Below are 16,870 nucleotides of genomic sequence, written 5' to 3'. Positions count from 1 at the left end.
AGTACAGTTTCAGCTCTTTAATTGAGTTAGATTGGGATACAGTACCATACTTTCACTCTAGTACAGTTTCAGCTCTTTAATTGAGTTATATTGGGATACAGTACCCATACTTTCACTATAGTACAGTTTCAGCTCTTTAATTGAGTTAGATTGGGATACAGTACCATACTTTCACTATAGTACAGTTTCAGCTCTTTAATTGAGTTAGATTGGGATACAGTACCATACTTTCACTATAGTACAGTTTCAGCTCTTTAATTGAGTTAGATTGAGATACAGTACCATACTTTCACTATAGTACAGTTTCAGCTCTTTAATTGAGTTAGATTAAGATACAGTACCATACTTTCACTATAGCACAGTTTCAGCTCTTTAATTGAGTTAGATTGGGATACAGTACCATACTTTCACTATAGTACAGTTTCAGCTCTTTAATTGAGTTAGATTGAGATACAGTACCATACTTTCACTATAGTACAGTTTCAGCTCTTTTAATTGAGTTAGATTGGGGTACAGTACCATACTTTCACTATAGTACAGTTTCAGCTCTTTAATTGAGTTAGATTGGGATACAGTACCATACTTTCACTATAGTACAGTTTCAGCTCTTTAATTGAGTTAGATTGGGATACAGTACCATACTTTCACTCTAGTACAGTTTCAGCTCTTTAATTGAGTTAGATTGGGATACAGTACCATACTTTCACTATAGTACAGTTTCAGCTCTTTAATTGAGTTAGATTGGGATACAGTACCATACTTTCACTATAGTACAGTTTCAGCTCTTTAATGGAGTTAGATTGGGATACAGTACCATACTTTCACTATAGTACAGTTTCAGCTCTTTAATTGAGTTAGATTGGGGTACAGTACCATACTTTCACTCTAGTACAGTTTCAGCTCTTTAATTGAGTTAGATTGGGGTACAGTACCATACTTTCACTATAGTATAGTTTCAGCTCTTTAATTGAGTTAGATTGGGGTACAGTACCATACTTTCACTCTAGTACAGTTTCAGCTCTTTAATTGAGTTAGATTGGGGTACAGTACCATACTTTCACTATAGTATAGTTTCAGCTCTTTAATTGAGTTAGATTGGGATACAGTACCATACTTTCACTCTAGTACAGTTTCAGCTCTTTAATTGAGTTAGATTGGGGTACAGTACCATACTTTCACTATAGTACAGTTTCAGCTCTTTAATTGAGTTAGATTGGGATACAGTACCATACTTTCACTATAGTACAGTTTCAGCTCTTTAATTGAGTTAGATTGGGATGCAGTACCATACTTTCACTATAGTACAGTTTCAGCTCTTTAATTGAGTTAGATTGGGGTACAGTACCATGCTTTCACTATAGTACAGTTTCAGCTCTTTAATTGAGTTAGATTGAGTTAGATACAGTACCATACTTTCACTATAGTACAGTTTCAGCTCTTTAATTGAGTTAGATTGGGGTACAGTACCATACTTTCACTATAGTACAGTTTCAGCTCTTTAATTGAGTTAGATTGGGATGCAGTACCATACTTTCACTATAGTACAGTTTCAGCTCTTTAATTGAGTTAGATTGGGGTACAGTACCATGCTTTCACTATAGTACAGTTTCAGCTCTTTAATTGAGTTAGATTGAGTTAGATACAGTACCATACTTTCACTATAGTACAGTTTCAGCTATTTAATTGAGTTAGATTGGGATACAGTACCATACTTTCACTATAGTACAGTTTCAGCTCTTTAATTAAGTTAGATTGGGATACAGTACCATACTTTCACTATAGTACAGTTTCTGCTTCAGCTGTGCTTTAGCTGCTCTCTCAGCTATCGCGGTACTTCGTGCCTTGTAATCACGCGATATCTCAGACGGCGCAGCGGTTGCTATGGAGATTTCAGCTGAATTCGACGCACAGGGACTCGGTTCATCAGGTGAGTGAAAGACATGAGCGCAGAGAAACCGAGAAAACACAGAAAATCCACCTTCATCCACTGAATTTAGGCAGAAAACAGATTCCTAACGACGCGGTTGTTTAATGTAGCTAAAGCTGTGTGAGCAGCCGGAGGTCAGCTGGCTAGTTTAGCAGTCTGGCTCCTTATGGCTGACCATCAACCAAATAGGAGCTAAGCTGCGGTTAGATCCGGAGCACAGACAGGTTTAAGCTCCGTGAAGACAAATGTGAGGGTTATATTAATAGTACTAATACTTCAAACCCGGCTTCACATCCTAAATGTGTCCAATGTTTAGTATTTTATGTAATTATTTGCTTTTATTCCTCGGAAAATGAGGTTAAATGAGCACCTGTTCCGTTTGGACAAGCCCACGTTATAGCCAGAGAGCTGCTGGGCTGCACAGTGCTGGAGATCATGGCTTTGGGGTCTGTGTTTATGCAGAGACAGAGGGACAAGCAGGACACAGCAGTAGGACACAACAAGACAAGACAAGACAACCATATCAACTATAAGTCATATACATGTCCCATATGGAAATATGATATATGGCCATATATGCACATACACCAGGAAGGACTGGACATATATGTCTACTAATATATGGACATATATATATATATATATATTAGTAGACATATATGTCCAGTATATAATGCATATATTATATATAATGCATATCATGCATATATAAGATAAGATACCTTATACCTACACCTTAAATAGCAGTCATTGCACAGTGTACAACAAAATTGAGGAGCAATCCAACGCTGCTTACACCTACAATAAGTAAAAATATATATAAATATATAAATATATAGCTAAATATATAAATGGAGTTAAAAGTTATGTACATATAAACAAAACGAAAAAAAAAGCAAAGACACATATACGTACTTCACAAATTATTAAAAAAATGTATAAGAATGAGACAAACATTTTTAGTATTAGCTAAATACTGGACACATATATGGATATTTGAATGATGATACTGATACTTTCTATATATAATAAGCCAAAATTAACCAATAAAAAATTGTTTTCTGTATATTAATTATACTAAATACATATAGCACTATTATGATAGCCATTATATATGGGTTGTATATATGTTTTTGAATGATAATAAGCAAACACACATTAAAAGTACATATATAGTACACATATATGTGAATATCAATTACATATTTGCTTACTATATATGTACTTTTAATGTCTGTTTGCTTATCATCATTTAGAAACATATAGTAAACATATATAGTAAACATATGTGAATATAAAGTACATATATAGTCAACATATGTAAATATAAAGTACATATATGGTAAACATAAGTGAATATAAAGTACATATATAGTAAACATTTATAGTAAACATATGTAAATATGAAGTACATATGTAGTAAACATTTATAGTAAACGTATGTAAATATGAAGTACATATGTAGTAAACATTTATAGTAAACGTATGTAAATATGAAGTACATATATAGTAAACATATGTAAATATGAAGTACATATGTAGTAAACATTTATAGTAAACATATGTAAATATAAAGTACATATGTAGTAAACATATATAGTAAACATAAGTGAATATAAAGTACATTTATAGTAAACATAAGTGATTATAAAGTACATATATAGTAAACATTTATAGTAAACATATATGTAAATATCAATTACATATATGTGAAATATATATACGTATATCTTAAATATGTTAATATTAATAAAGTGTCAAAATGTCATGATAAATTGACCAACAAAACATGACAATCTGAAATGACTTCTGATTTAAAAGAATCTGACATATGTCATATATTTGAAAATTACATATTGTCATAAACCAGGTTGCTCTTCCTTCGAGCACTTTTGGAGATGTTCTGACCCAGCTGTCTAGAACATCACAGTTTGGTTCTTGTCAAAGTGTCTCAGATTCTTACGCTGGCCCATTTTTCCTGCTTCAACACCTTCGTCACCTTTTAAGAACCGTCCACAATAAACATTATATTTCTCTTTAATCCAGGTGGTTTTGACTCCAGTTGACCCCGCCATTGTCACAAGTCCAGGTCATTATCATTAAGCAGAATCTCCTGGCAAACATGCTGAGACGGTAAATAACTAATGACAGACTGCTGAGCTGACTGTGTCTCTTTCCCCTCAGGTGAGAGTTTACCTGGACACACGGCCTGCTGGGAGAATGCATTTCGCCCCGCCTGTCAGCAAAAACAGGATCGTATCCAAATTCCCCAAGGTAGAAAAACAGCTGTAGAGTGTGATGTTTATAATGTGTGGGTACAGTAAGTCTTCTTTTATGAAGAATACGATATGCATTATTGACTGATAACACACTGATAAGACAGACTGTATACCCTGACAACAGAGCAGCTAACCTTTAGACCCCACAGCTGTTGCCATGATAACATAAGCATGTTTCTTTTGTTTATTTAGAAATGTCAATTTCGATTTAAACGTATAAATATTTGTATTTAGTCCCATCCATGCAGTGAACACACACATACACACCGGACAGTGAGAGGGTGAAGGGCTTTGCTCAAGGGCCAAACAGTGGCAGCTTGCCGAGCCCGGGTATCGAACCCACAACCCTGTCATCAACAGCCCGGAGCTCTAACTGCTGACCCACCCCTGCCCCCATACTATCCATGCTAACAGAAAAACTAGTCAAGAGTGCCGACTCTTCAACCTGGCTATTGAATATATTATGGGCATAAATGTAATTAACAACATAATTAACTAATAATCATCTATTTCTGCAATTACATCTTAAATATAACTGCAGGCGTCTAGACTTTCAGCCGATCTGTCCGAACTTCATCCAGCCTCTTCTGCTTCTGCTTGAAGGTTGTTTGTGTTGAGCTGTTGAGGTTTCTGATTGATAGCGTGTGACCTCCACAGGCTGATTATGAAGACCAGGTCACAGGACCTCAGCTAATTCTGGGCAGATTAAAATGCTCTGGTTCTGAGAGAGCTCCTCTGTTTAAACCCTTTCAGAGGAATAATAAAAAAGCAAACACAAGGAAACGGCTGAAGACTGAAACTAGCTGGCTGTATTACAGGTGGATTACAGAGCGCTCGTATGAGAGTTCAGGTGGAACTGTGGAGGCGAGATGTGATCTGGAAGACCAAGAAAGCTCTTGCAGAGAGAACTGCTCATATGACCTGCAGCTGAGTCAGGAGGGCGGTGCGCTGTTCTAGTCAAGTCAAATTTATTTGTATAGCTTTTTATAACTGTTGTCGTCACAAAGCAGCTTTACATAATTAGTAATTAGTAAAAGACAGAAAAAAAGAAATAACGTAAGCAGCCAACGGCAACAGTGGCAAGGAGAACCTCCCTCAGAGCTGGAGGAAGAAACCTTAATAATAAGAAGAACCAAGACTCACAAGGGGGACTCGACCCATCCTCCTCTGATCAGAACTATTAATAAATTATTGATAAAAATCAAATACAGACCAAACCAGATACAGCAGATAGTTAATAGTGGTGATATTAATAGTGGCAGATAGTTACGAGTCCATTTAGGTTTGAACATGGTCATTAAACAGGTAGCAGTGGTAGGAGGGTGGGCCGCTGGTCTGGTATGGGTGGTGGTGGGGGCGGGGCCTGCTGGTCGGACTGGTAGGTGGCAGCTGGTCTGACGCGGGTAGAGCGGGCAATCTTTCAGCAGGTCGGGCTGGGTGGCCATTTACTGTGCAGCATTTCCTGCACGAACCTAATCTTAGTGGACGAGTCATAAGAAGGAAACCTTAACTGTGACCTTCTCACAAATCTCAGCAGAGCATCCAGACCATCCCGATAAGTTGTGGGAGCAAGTGCTGTGGACGGATGAATGTCTTTGGTACATTTGGGTAAAACCTAGTAGGACAAAGGAGGACCTTTTCAGCTAGATGCATCGTTTAAAGGGGAAATCAGGACTGCTCAGACAGAAGAGACGAGGTTTCGGAGTGTCTCTGCTCAGTGCTTCTCTGTTCCTGTGTGTGTTGCAGTGCTATAATCCACAGGCCTGCCTGCAGATGAAGGAGGACTGGAATGAAAAGGCTAAGACGGCTTGTCTGGACCGGGCTGCCAGGCAACATGGGTGAGTGTGTTGCTGAACTGATGGGGGGGTTTAAGCTGATTTAAATGAACTCATTTACATTTACATTTAAGGTGTTTAGCAGAAGCTCTTCTCCAGAGCGACGTACAAAAGTGCTTTGCTATTTACCCAAGAAGAACCTCAGCTAGTTTGAATAGACTAATAATTCAAAGATCCTCTAAGTTTAGACTCTACTAAACACAAGTCAGTAAGGAGACCACTCTGCTATTCGCCCAAGTCCTCTCAGAAGAGGAGGGTCTTCAGTCTGGGTTTGAGGACAGCGAGCATTGGACTCTGCTGTTTGGACACCCAGGGAAAGCTCGTTCCACCACTTCGATGCAGGACAGAAAAAAGTCTGGACGCTCGTCTTCCGTGGATCTTATTAGGCCGAGCCGTACTTGAAGCTGGAAGGGCTCTTGGTGCAGATCGGCTTTTGACCATCGCCATCAAGTACGGAGGGGCTGGCTGGTCCAGTCTTGGCTTTGTAGGCCAGAGTCAGGGGTTTGAATCTGATGAGGGCAGCAGCTACAGGAAGCCACAGTGAAGAGAACGCAGCAGTGGAGTGACATGGCTGAATTTAGGAACGTTGTGAAGCAGTGTGTGCAGAAAAAATGGAGCTAAAGGTTCGACTCCTTATCTCCTGAAGCTTTAATGTTTAATGAGAACCATTGACTTCTTGACCTTGCTGTTGTGTGTTCTCAAAGCAGCTGTTTCTAAAGCAGCTGTTCCTTTTCTGGAGGCATTTTTCTTCTGAGCGTAAATGAACACCAGGCCTGTTTTAGTATCCAGGTGTTCTCTAAGAAGCTATTAAAAGCAGAACAGGATCAGTGGCAAGAGCTGGAATCTACAGTAATCTACAGCAAATTTATATGCCACCCTAAAACTTCCTATCTAAAAAAGCTTCTTAACTTTCAATGGAAGTCATTTTGGAGCATTTCTATTGGTCCATTTATCATGACACTATAATACTTGACACTTGAACTATATGGACAAAAGTACTGGGACACGAGCCATGCCCATTCATTGTATTTTCTGGAATCAAGAGTATTAAAAAGAGTGGATTCTGCTTTTGTTGGAGTAGCTGTCTCTACTGTCCAGGAAAGAAGAAAGGCTTTCTACAAAGAGTGTTAGTGAGGTCAGGATGTTGGATGATGATCACCACCCCACCTCATCATCCCCAGCTCCCCAACTCATCCCAAAAGTTTTGGATGGAGCTCCACCACCTCCATCATCCCAGAGAACACAGCTCTTCCACTGCTCCACAGCTCAATGCTTTATACCCCTTTACTAGCCCACGCCTGGCATTAGGCAGCCAATAGGGTCATTTATCTGCTCCAGAGAGTCCTATTCCATTGGCAGTACTTCTCTACAGGGACTAGACAAGCTGTGTGTGTGTGAATGTGTGTATTTGCACATCTGTATCAGCAATGGGTGCAACTTAAAGTAGCTGAAAGCATTCATTAGAAGGGGTGTCCACAAACATTTGGACACATAATGCGTGAGCTGTACATTAGAGACACAGGGGAAAGCTACAGCATTTTAGAAATACATACATGATGACTTTGCGATTTTCTTATTGACTTTCTTTAGAATGGACAGACTGAAGATGTCGAAAGCAGTAGTCGTTGGAGACCTCAACGTGGGGAAGACCTGCTTAATTAACAGGTAATAAACAACACAGCTGACCTCAGCTGTAAAGTGTCTGAACAGAGCTGCTCGAGCTGTGATGTTTGAGGTGTGTTTTGGATGATTTGTATCCTGGATCAGGTCTGAAATGGTTTGTTGCACTTTAGGTTCTGTAAAGACGCCTTCGACAGGGACTACAAGGCCACCATTGGGGTTGACTTTGAAATCGAGAGATTTGAACTCTCTGGGCTCCCGTATTCTCTTCAAATGTGAGTACTGCTACCTCACTGCCATCTACACAAATGCTCGAAAGTTTGCAGTCAAAGTTTAAAAGTTTGGAAGAAACTTTTTGATTAAAATACATTTCATCAGGTCGCTGGTAAATGTGTGAAAAATATTCTGATATGTTGATCCTGAGCAAATTCACAAGATAATCAGTGGAAAAGTGAGAATATAAAAGAAATATCACCCGAGTTCCTGACTTAGAAACTGCAGATCATCCAGAATGAGGGTCTAATAAAACTGATTCAGAATGAGAGTCTAATAGTCAAGTCAAGTCAAGTCAGATTTATTTGTATAGCTTTTTACAACTGTTGTCGTCACAAAGCAGCTTTACATAAGTAGTAATTAATAAAAGACAGAGACAAAGAAGAAAGAAGAAAATAACGTAAGATATGAAGGATCAAAGACCCCCAGTGAGCAGCCAACGGTGACAAATATAATAATATAACTAATATAACTGATTCAGAATGATTCAGAATGAGTGTCTAATAAAACTGATCCAGAAAGACAGTCTAATAAAACTGACCCAAAATGAGGGTCTAATAAAACTGATTTATAATGAGGGTCTAATGAAACTGATTCAGAAAAAGGGTCTAATAAAACTGATTCAGAAAAAGGGTCTAATAAAACTGATCCAGAAAAAGGGTCTAATAAAACTGATTCAGAATGAGGGTCTAATAAAACTGATCCAGAAAAAGAGTCTAATAAAACTGATTCAGAAAGAGAGTCTAATAAAACTGATCCAGAAAAAGGGTCTAATAAAACTGATTCAGAAAGAGGGTCTAATAAAACTGATCCAGAAAAAGAGTCTAATAAAACTGATCCAGAAAAAGAGTCTAATAAAACTGATCCAGAAAAAGAGTCTAATAAAACTGATTCAGAAAGAGGGTCTAATAAAACATATGCAGAATGGATCTAATCTAATAAATATAATATTCAGGATGAAGTTCTAATAATATGAATATCAAGAATTACATTCCAATAAACTTAGGAGTCAGCATGACGTTCTAATAAATTTTGATCAAAATTAATATCTCTAATATTTTAACAAATATTCTAAATATAAATATACCAATAATACTACTAAATGAATGATCACAATGGAGTTATTCAATACAATATATACAATAGTATTTAAATAGTAATGAAGTTATAAATAAAGCAATATCCAGCTTAAAGTTTTAATAAAATTAGTATCTAGAATTAACTTCTAATAAAACATGTATCTAAAATGATATTGTACTAGAATTCTAGTGTTCTAATAAATATCATCATAATAAATATTTTAAAAAGATTTGACTAAAATAATATTCAGAATCTATAATAATGCATAATTTAAAGGTATAAATGTATAAAAAATATATCCAGAATTAACTTACAATAAAACATGTTTTTAAAATAATATTCTACTAGAATTCTAGTTAATAAATATCCTAATAAGAAATTTTCTAATAATGTTCTTCTAAAATTAATATTCAGAATCTATAATCATGCATAATTATAAAGGTATAAAGTTATTTACAAATGTATACAGTATTAAATTCTAATAAAATAAATATCCAAATAAGATAAGATAATCCTTTATTAGTCACACAGTGGGGAAATTCTCAGTGGCACAGCAGAAAGGGATAGCAAGACACTCAGTTACAAAAAAATGTAGATAAATATTTTACACTATATACACAATATAAATAAGAATTAAAAAAGCAATAACAATATTATTTACAGATTATTGCAAATGACTCTTAAATTGAATTGAAGTTATAACAACTTTTAATAAGATTCATATTCATTAAGTATTTCTAATAATTTGTATATAAAATGATATTCTTCTAAAAATAAAATTCAGCATGAAGTTATAAAAACATCAAGAACTAATTTCATTTTATTCTTTTCCAGAATAAAGTGTAATAAATTGTTTGTAACAGGATCATTACAGTTTATTGTTTATTATTTTGTCTTCAGTGTTACTCTGTAACACAGCTGAATGGCTGCAGTCTGAATGCTACCTGTGTGTGTTTCACAGCTGGGACACCGCTGGCCAGGAGAAGTTTAAGTGCATTGCTTCAGCGTACTACAGAGGAGCTCAGGGTAGGCTCATGTTTACCGAACCTTTATCATACTGATGTTTATTATACTGGTGATTAGATTAGAGTCTGAACACCGTTCAGCAGAATGAAGCTTATTTCTGTGCTTGTTTCTGTTTTTTACAGTGATCATCACTGTCTTTGACATGGCGGACATTAAGACTCTGGAGCACACGCGGTGAGTGAAGCTGGTGAACATTGGTTAAAGAGAAATTCCACAGACCTTTCCAAATCTCCTGCATGATTAACAGTCGTTCAGTGTGGAGGTTTGGTGTAACATGGTTCATTACAGCGGATCTCATTTACATTTACATTAAAGGCGTTTAGCAGACGCTCTTCTCCAGAGCCACTTACAAAAGTGCTTTACTATTTACCCAAGAAGAACCTCAGCTAGTTGGAATAGACTAATAATTCAGATATACGTATAAGTTCAGACTCTACTAAACATTTCTTCACTTTTCAGATTTCTTCACTTTATTTCTCTCCTAAAACACCAGTGAATTACTGCTGGGAATAGTAATACCAGCGACCAACGCTCAGTATACAAGTTTACTGTATACAAGTTTACAAGTATACAAGAAAGCATACTGTTCAGATTGCAGATCATGAAGGTTATATACAGCTGTGATAAAAAATGAGAGACCCCCCTACATAATCAGTTTCTCTGGTTTTATTATTTATAGGCAGTGTGTTTTAGGGAAATTACCATTTGCATTGTATTTCATAAACCATAAACAACATTTCCCCTAAATTAAGAAATTATATTTCTTAAATCTGCATCTCTACGTGTCCGGCAGCCGTTTTATTCCAGGTATTTCATCAAACAAAGCTGAGTTAGCTGAATCTGCAGACTTTTAATGGCATAAAGTCCCAACAGCAATGTGAAAGACTAGTGGAGAGCCGGCCAAGACATGAGAGCTGTGATTGGTCAGTCGAGGTTATTATTTCAGCATAGTGATTCTGAATGCTCTCAAAGCTCAGATATTAGCACTGTGTTTAAATCTGAGTAATAACTTCTTTATATTATAATTATTATCATCATTTATTCACATTATTTGAGCAGCTGTTTTTGAGCAGTTGTCATTTCTGCTAATAAATAAATAAATAAATAAATGCTCTAAATAATAATATTTTGATGGAATTTAGGGGAAATGTTGTTCATGGTTTATGAAATACAACGCAAATGTTCATTTCCCTTAAACACACTGCCTATAAACAGTCAAACCAGAGATACTGATCATGTAGGGGGGTCTCTCATTTTGCCGGAGCTGTTATGTGGAGTTATAACATAGCTACTATTTTGGGAGAAGGACCACACCCCAAACTCCTCCTTCTGGCCCTCAAACCCTTCTGCACCTCTGTCACCCCAGCAAACGTCCACAAGAAAGCCGACCCGGAGCCAAAAATATTCTCCACATATATATGTGTGTGTGTGTGTATGTGTATTGTCACTGCCATGCAAAAACCTTGTATCTTCAATTTCAAATAGCCAGTTACCTAACCCACTGTACTCTTCCCCCTATCACTGACACTGCACAAACCAGCCACCACCTCTATGTGAGCGAGGCCGATTGTGCTCTCTCGAGCTCCGGCTGCTGATGGCTGATTCGAACCAGCGACCCTTGGACCACTCTGAGCGCTCGTTAGCTATGCATTCTGGGACACAATAAATCACATAACCCTTTACACATTATATATACTATCTAAAACCACCAGCAAACCTTCTAAATGTGGAACAGTGGTAATAGCGGCAAATCTGGCAAATCTGAAAAATTGAAGCTCTTCTTTGGGTGTTATTTCTGCTTACAATTTTCTGCAAGTGTTGTTTTCATGGTAAATAAGGGTCTCGGGCATCAGGCAGAGTACCTGGTGCTATTACCTGGTGTTTGAGAGGCATTCAAATCTTTAGACTAGGGTTAGGGTCTAGCCTGTTTCCATTTACCACCACTGTGAACAATTCTGACTGGCTACGTTTCACAGAATGCAGTGTTTCACCAAACCCACCAAACCTCACTCTGAAAGACTTTGTTCACAGCAGCTGTTTAATTGTGCAGACATTCTGAAAACTGGTGGAATTCCCCTTCAAGACACAGCTTGGTAAAAATAAGCGATTATTATCTTCATCAGTTGGTCTTCAGTGAAATCACATCGATCTGTATTGAGCTTCAGAGGTTACCTACACAGAAAATACACAAACTAAAGTGGTTTTATATATATATGTGTGTGTGTGTGTGTGTGTGTGTGTCTGTGTGTGTGTGTGTCTCACAGGCAGTGGCTGGTGGAGGCTTTGAGAGAGAACGAACCGAGTGCCTGCTTTATCTTCTTGGTTGGTACCAAGAAAGATCTACTGGTGAGAGTGAATACACTCTGTCTTACACACACACACACACACACACACACGCACACACATACACACACACACTCGCACACACATGCAACAACAACTACAAACTTGTTTTTGCACATGAAAGCACATTTTGTCCCTGTTTCTGTAAAAGAAACAATATGGACAAAAGTATTGGGACACCTGCTCATTCACAAGGGTATTAAAAATAGTTTCTCCTGCTTTTGTTGGTATGACTGCCTCTACTGTCCAGGGAATAAGGCTTTCTACTAGATTCTGGAGGAGCATTGCTGTGAGGATTTGATTGCATTCAGTGATGAGAGTGTTAGTGAAGTCAGGATGACCTCATCTCATCCCCAACTCCCAAACTTACCCTAGAAATATTGGAGGGAGCACCATCCACCACCATCATTCCAGAGAACACTTCTTCCACTGCTCCACAGCTCAATGCTGGGGGGCTTTATACCCCTCTACTAGCCCACGCCTGGCATTAGGCAGCATGGTGCTGATAGGGTCATGTTTATTGATCTGCTCCAGAGAGTCCTAATCTATCGGCAGTGCATCTCTACAGGGACTAGACAACCTGTGTGTGTTTGTGTGCATTTGCACATGTGTGTCAGCAATGGGTGCAACTTAGAACAGCTGAATGCATTCATTAGAAGGGGTGTCCAAAAATATGTGGACATATATGGTTATATGGTTATATATGGTTTCCTGAATGTAATATTAATCTTATAATAATAATAATATAAAAGTAATATAAATCTATGATGCCATTCTTCAGTCTGCAGAGGAGTGCCAGCGGACAGAGAGGGACGCAGTAAAGATGGCCTCAGAGATGAACGCTGAGTTCTGGTCGGTCTCTTCCAAAACAGGTACATTTATAAGGGGAGTAGAAGCAGGGCCCATGAGTGTGTTCTTACACCCCTATTAAACAACAGCAAATACCCCAAGAGTGCACAGTGGCCTCTGAGCTGTGTTACTGTCAGTGTAACGCACATTATGGTCATGCTGATGATTGTGTGTGTGTGTGTGTGTGTCACAGGTCAGAATGTGCAGGAGTTCTTCTTCCGAGTGGCCGCTCTGTCCTTCGAGGACGCCATCCTGCAGGAAATGGAGCTGGGAAGCAGCACTGCTCGGATAGGAGGCGGAGAAATCCTCAGTAAGCGACCAGTGAATTTTTTTTACTGTGGCTCTAATTAGCATTGCATTAATAAACGAGTTAAATAAAACTGAGCACCTTCAGAGGAATGTGGAGGCCATGCCTCGGTGGGTCAGAGCTGTTTGGCCAGCACAAGTGGATCTACACAATATTAGGCAGGTGGTTTTAATGTTATGGCTGATGGCCATACAGAGGACCAGTCGCTGTACAGCAGTTGTCTGTGCAAATGGACTGAGAGCGAGGAGAAGGGGGATTACACAGAGCTGAATTGCAGGTCCGTACGTCCTGAATGGTAACACAGTGCTGCCGTTGTTTGCAGAAGCTGATAAAGCACCAGGAGACCCTGAGGCCAAAGCGATGAGGAAGGCCTCCTGCTGTTGATCGAGGGCTGCTTCTGCGGAACCTTAACCTGAAGCGAAAGGAGGAAGCTGAGAGGAACAGGGGGACGTCGAAAGCAAGGGAAAATCCACGCTGTTTCCTCACAAAGGACCCTCGCCGAGTCGCTGCTGAGTGTGTATTAGATTAACCACCGTATCTGAAGCCACAGTTCGTACCCGAGACTCGCCCTGGATTCAGGACGCTGATCATGGTGTTTTACAGCCTCAGTATTGAGCTTCTCTAACCACTGCCACTGTGCTGCTGAAATACATTATGGTGATTTTTAGTGTGGAACTGATTACCTGGGTCTTGTGAAGTAAGATAAGTTCATTCAGTGTTTTGTAATCCTCATCTGCTGCAGATTGACGGGGGACGGGGGGGGACTAATAAGAAAGTTTTAATTAATTTCTTGATGTTTTCCTAATACACTTCTTTTTTTTTTTTTTATGAAGCCATTTGCGATTGCCATTATCCTTTAAGGCTGAATTGTACAACTTTTAATCAGTTTGGGGCATGTTTTTATTTTCCATTATTCATTTAAATCCTTACAAAATTAAGAAAAAAACAACCTTAAGCTAAGAGTTCATACATTTTCAGTAAATTAGAGCTTTTTTATTTACTATCTAAACTAGGGATGCACCAATCCAGCTTCTTTAGTTCTGATATGATACATAAACTGCATATCGGTCGATACCCAATACCAGTCCAGTACCATAGCTGAATTGATGAACCGTACTCCTCACCATGTGGGAGAGACTAACGGCATCAGGACTGACTTAATCATTACTTTATATAATAAAACAAATGAACACAGATATAAATGTACTAAACTGACATTTGTCATTTATTTATTTATTTGCACATTTAGTTCAGTCTCACACCAACAAATTACAGTGAAAGGATCGGTTCCATGGATCGGCTTAAAAATCTGATACTCGATCCAGCTAATTTTATTAATATCAGGAGCGATACCCGATCCAGCTACTTTTATTAATATCTGGACTGATACCCGATCACAGCAACTTTTATTAATATCTGGACTGATACCCGATCCAGCTAATTTTATTAATATCTGGACCGATACCCGATCCAGCTACTTTTATTAATATCTGGACCGATACCCGATCCAGCTACTTTTATTAATATCAGGAGTGATACCCGATCCAGCTACTTTTATTAATATCTGGACTGATACCCGATCACAGCAACTTTTATTAATATCTGGACTGATACCCGATCCAGCTACTTTTATTAATATCTGGACTGATACCCGATCCAGCTACTTTTATTAATATCTGGACCGATACCCGATCCAGCTAATTTTATTGATATCGTAACCGATACCCGATCCAGCTAATTTTATTAATATCTGGACCGATACCCGATCCAGCAACTTTTATTAATATCTGGACTGATACCCGATCCAGCTAATTTTATTAATATCTGGACTGATACCCGATCCAGCTACTTTTATTAATATCTGGACTGATACCCGATCCAGCTACTTTTATTAATATCTGGACCGATACCCGATCCAGCTAATTTTATTGATATCGTAACCGATACCCAATCCTAATATCGGATCGGTGTATCCCTAATCTAAACCCACCAGTGAACCTACACCGTCTTCTGAGTTTTCTCTGGAATGGTAAAACTGTGGGAAATCTGCTCAAATCCATTTTCTTTGAGGACTATTTTGCCTCACCACACCCTGAATGCATCCCTCCACCATAAAAGGCCTTTAGAACACACTGTAGATCAAACACCCCCCAGAACTGTGGTAAATGAGGAACCGATACCTCAGGCAGCATTCGGGTCGCCACCTTTCAGAAATGAAAATAATAAGGGACGCCCACCACGGCTCCTCTGGGCCATGACCCCATGGGCCCGACTACAGACATTTTTAATGTAGGAAGTGTGTATATATATTAAAGAATAAAGGTTTTCTCTTAACTAATGAATGTATTTATTAAATATTATTCCATTAGTATGATTTGTTCTTTAAATGGCCATATATAATATTTATACTAGCTAATACTACTGAATATTAAACAAATGATCAGAACATCCTAAATAATCAATCAAACCACAAAGAACAGTCTACTAAAATAAGCTTTTGCCCATTTTACAATTTGCCTCAATTTGCGCTGTCCAGCCAAGGACGTGCCTCTTCCCCCTCTGGCCTGTACTGGACATTTATGGAAATATGGAACACAATTGGTTCAATAGGGGGCGCGACATTTCAGTACCAAATAAAGGACATTCTGTACTTTTTTACGGGACGGGTGGCAACCCCAGGCAGCATATTCATAATCACTTTCTGCGAGGGAGCTTTTAAAGGAATCCCCCCCCCCCCATTAACTGTGAATGATTTCCACACTGTAATGCTAATGATCTGCATTAATATGGGATAATTAGAAACTGGGACCCCGCTGTGCAAATGATCCACACCAGCGGGGGATCAGGCCTGTGCTGGGACCCCCTACCAGCTCACTCAGCCTGCCGCGTCCCTCCCTGGCAGCAGGTGGCGCTGCGCTGCACTCGTGGCACTGGGCTCTCCGGAGGCAGAAGAAGAGAGCAGGGGTCTGTTGTTGTTGTTATGGGGAGGGGAAGGAGGACTGGGGGGCTTCGGGACCTGAAACTGGGAGAACTGGGCCAGTGCTGGTCTCACACACAGGCAGTGGGCTGCAGGCTGTGAGCAGGTCACAGGGTCTGGCTTTGGGTGAGTGGCCGGGCGGAGTGAGTGAGAGGGGTGAGAGGGGTGAGAGGGGTGAGACCTCTGTAGCACACTTTAACACTTTCACCAGTTTAAAACTCGAGCTGAGGTTCATTTTTATATTAATATTAATATTTACATATATCATATAAATATGTCACATTCCCGAGATCACGTGACATTAACAGAGTTGTGGGCAGTTTGTCGTGTGTCCATAAAACGGCTGTATTTTAG

General features: G+C 38.8%; 2 protein-coding genes across 9 annotated transcripts in view; both read left to right on the top strand.

The window, feature by feature from the left end:
- The first annotated feature begins 1,888 nt into the window (after positions 1–1,888).
- On the top strand, positions 1,889–15,833 carry rab36 (RAB36, member RAS oncogene family). Of its 2 annotated transcripts, XM_072658765.1 has the most exons (12): positions 1,909–1,927; positions 3,974–4,016; positions 4,112–4,201; positions 5,953–6,044; positions 7,632–7,706; positions 7,835–7,936; positions 9,976–10,040; positions 10,163–10,214; positions 12,305–12,386; positions 13,165–13,255; positions 13,426–13,542; positions 13,862–15,833. In XM_072658765.1, exons 3-12 carry the CDS (start codon positions 4,148–4,150, stop codon positions 13,921–13,923), a joined length of 792 nt encoding a protein of 263 aa, XP_072514866.1. In that variant the 5' UTR covers positions 1,909–1,927; positions 3,974–4,016; positions 4,112–4,147; the 3' UTR covers positions 13,924–15,833. The 2 variants fall into 2 exon arrangements, with proteins under 2 accessions (XP_072514865.1, XP_072514866.1); XM_072658764.1 differs by lacking the exon at positions 3,974–4,016 and having other exon boundaries at positions 1,889–1,927.
- Positions 15,834–16,493: 660 nt separating this feature from the next.
- depdc5 (DEP domain containing 5, GATOR1 subcomplex subunit) overlaps positions 16,494–16,870 on the top strand; it is a 50,127-nt gene continuing 49,750 nt past the window's right edge. For 4 of the 7 annotated variants that reach the window (XM_072659630.1, XM_072659632.1, XM_072659631.1 and 1 more), the window contains exon 1: positions 16,503–16,642. The gene's annotated coding sequence lies outside the window, so the exon portion shown is untranslated. Of the gene's footprint in view, positions 16,643–16,870 lie in introns of all 7 variants that reach the window. The other 3 variants (XM_072659633.1, XM_072659635.1, XM_072659634.1) reach the window with 1 other exon arrangement.

This window comes from Salminus brasiliensis, chromosome 16, assembly GCF_030463535.1.
Source record: "Salminus brasiliensis chromosome 16, fSalBra1.hap2, whole genome shotgun sequence".
Taxonomy (NCBI): Eukaryota; Metazoa; Chordata; class Actinopteri; order Characiformes; family Bryconidae; genus Salminus; species Salminus brasiliensis.
The sequence above is the reverse complement of the archived record's forward strand: the minus strand, read 5'-3'. Positions and strand labels throughout refer to the sequence as shown.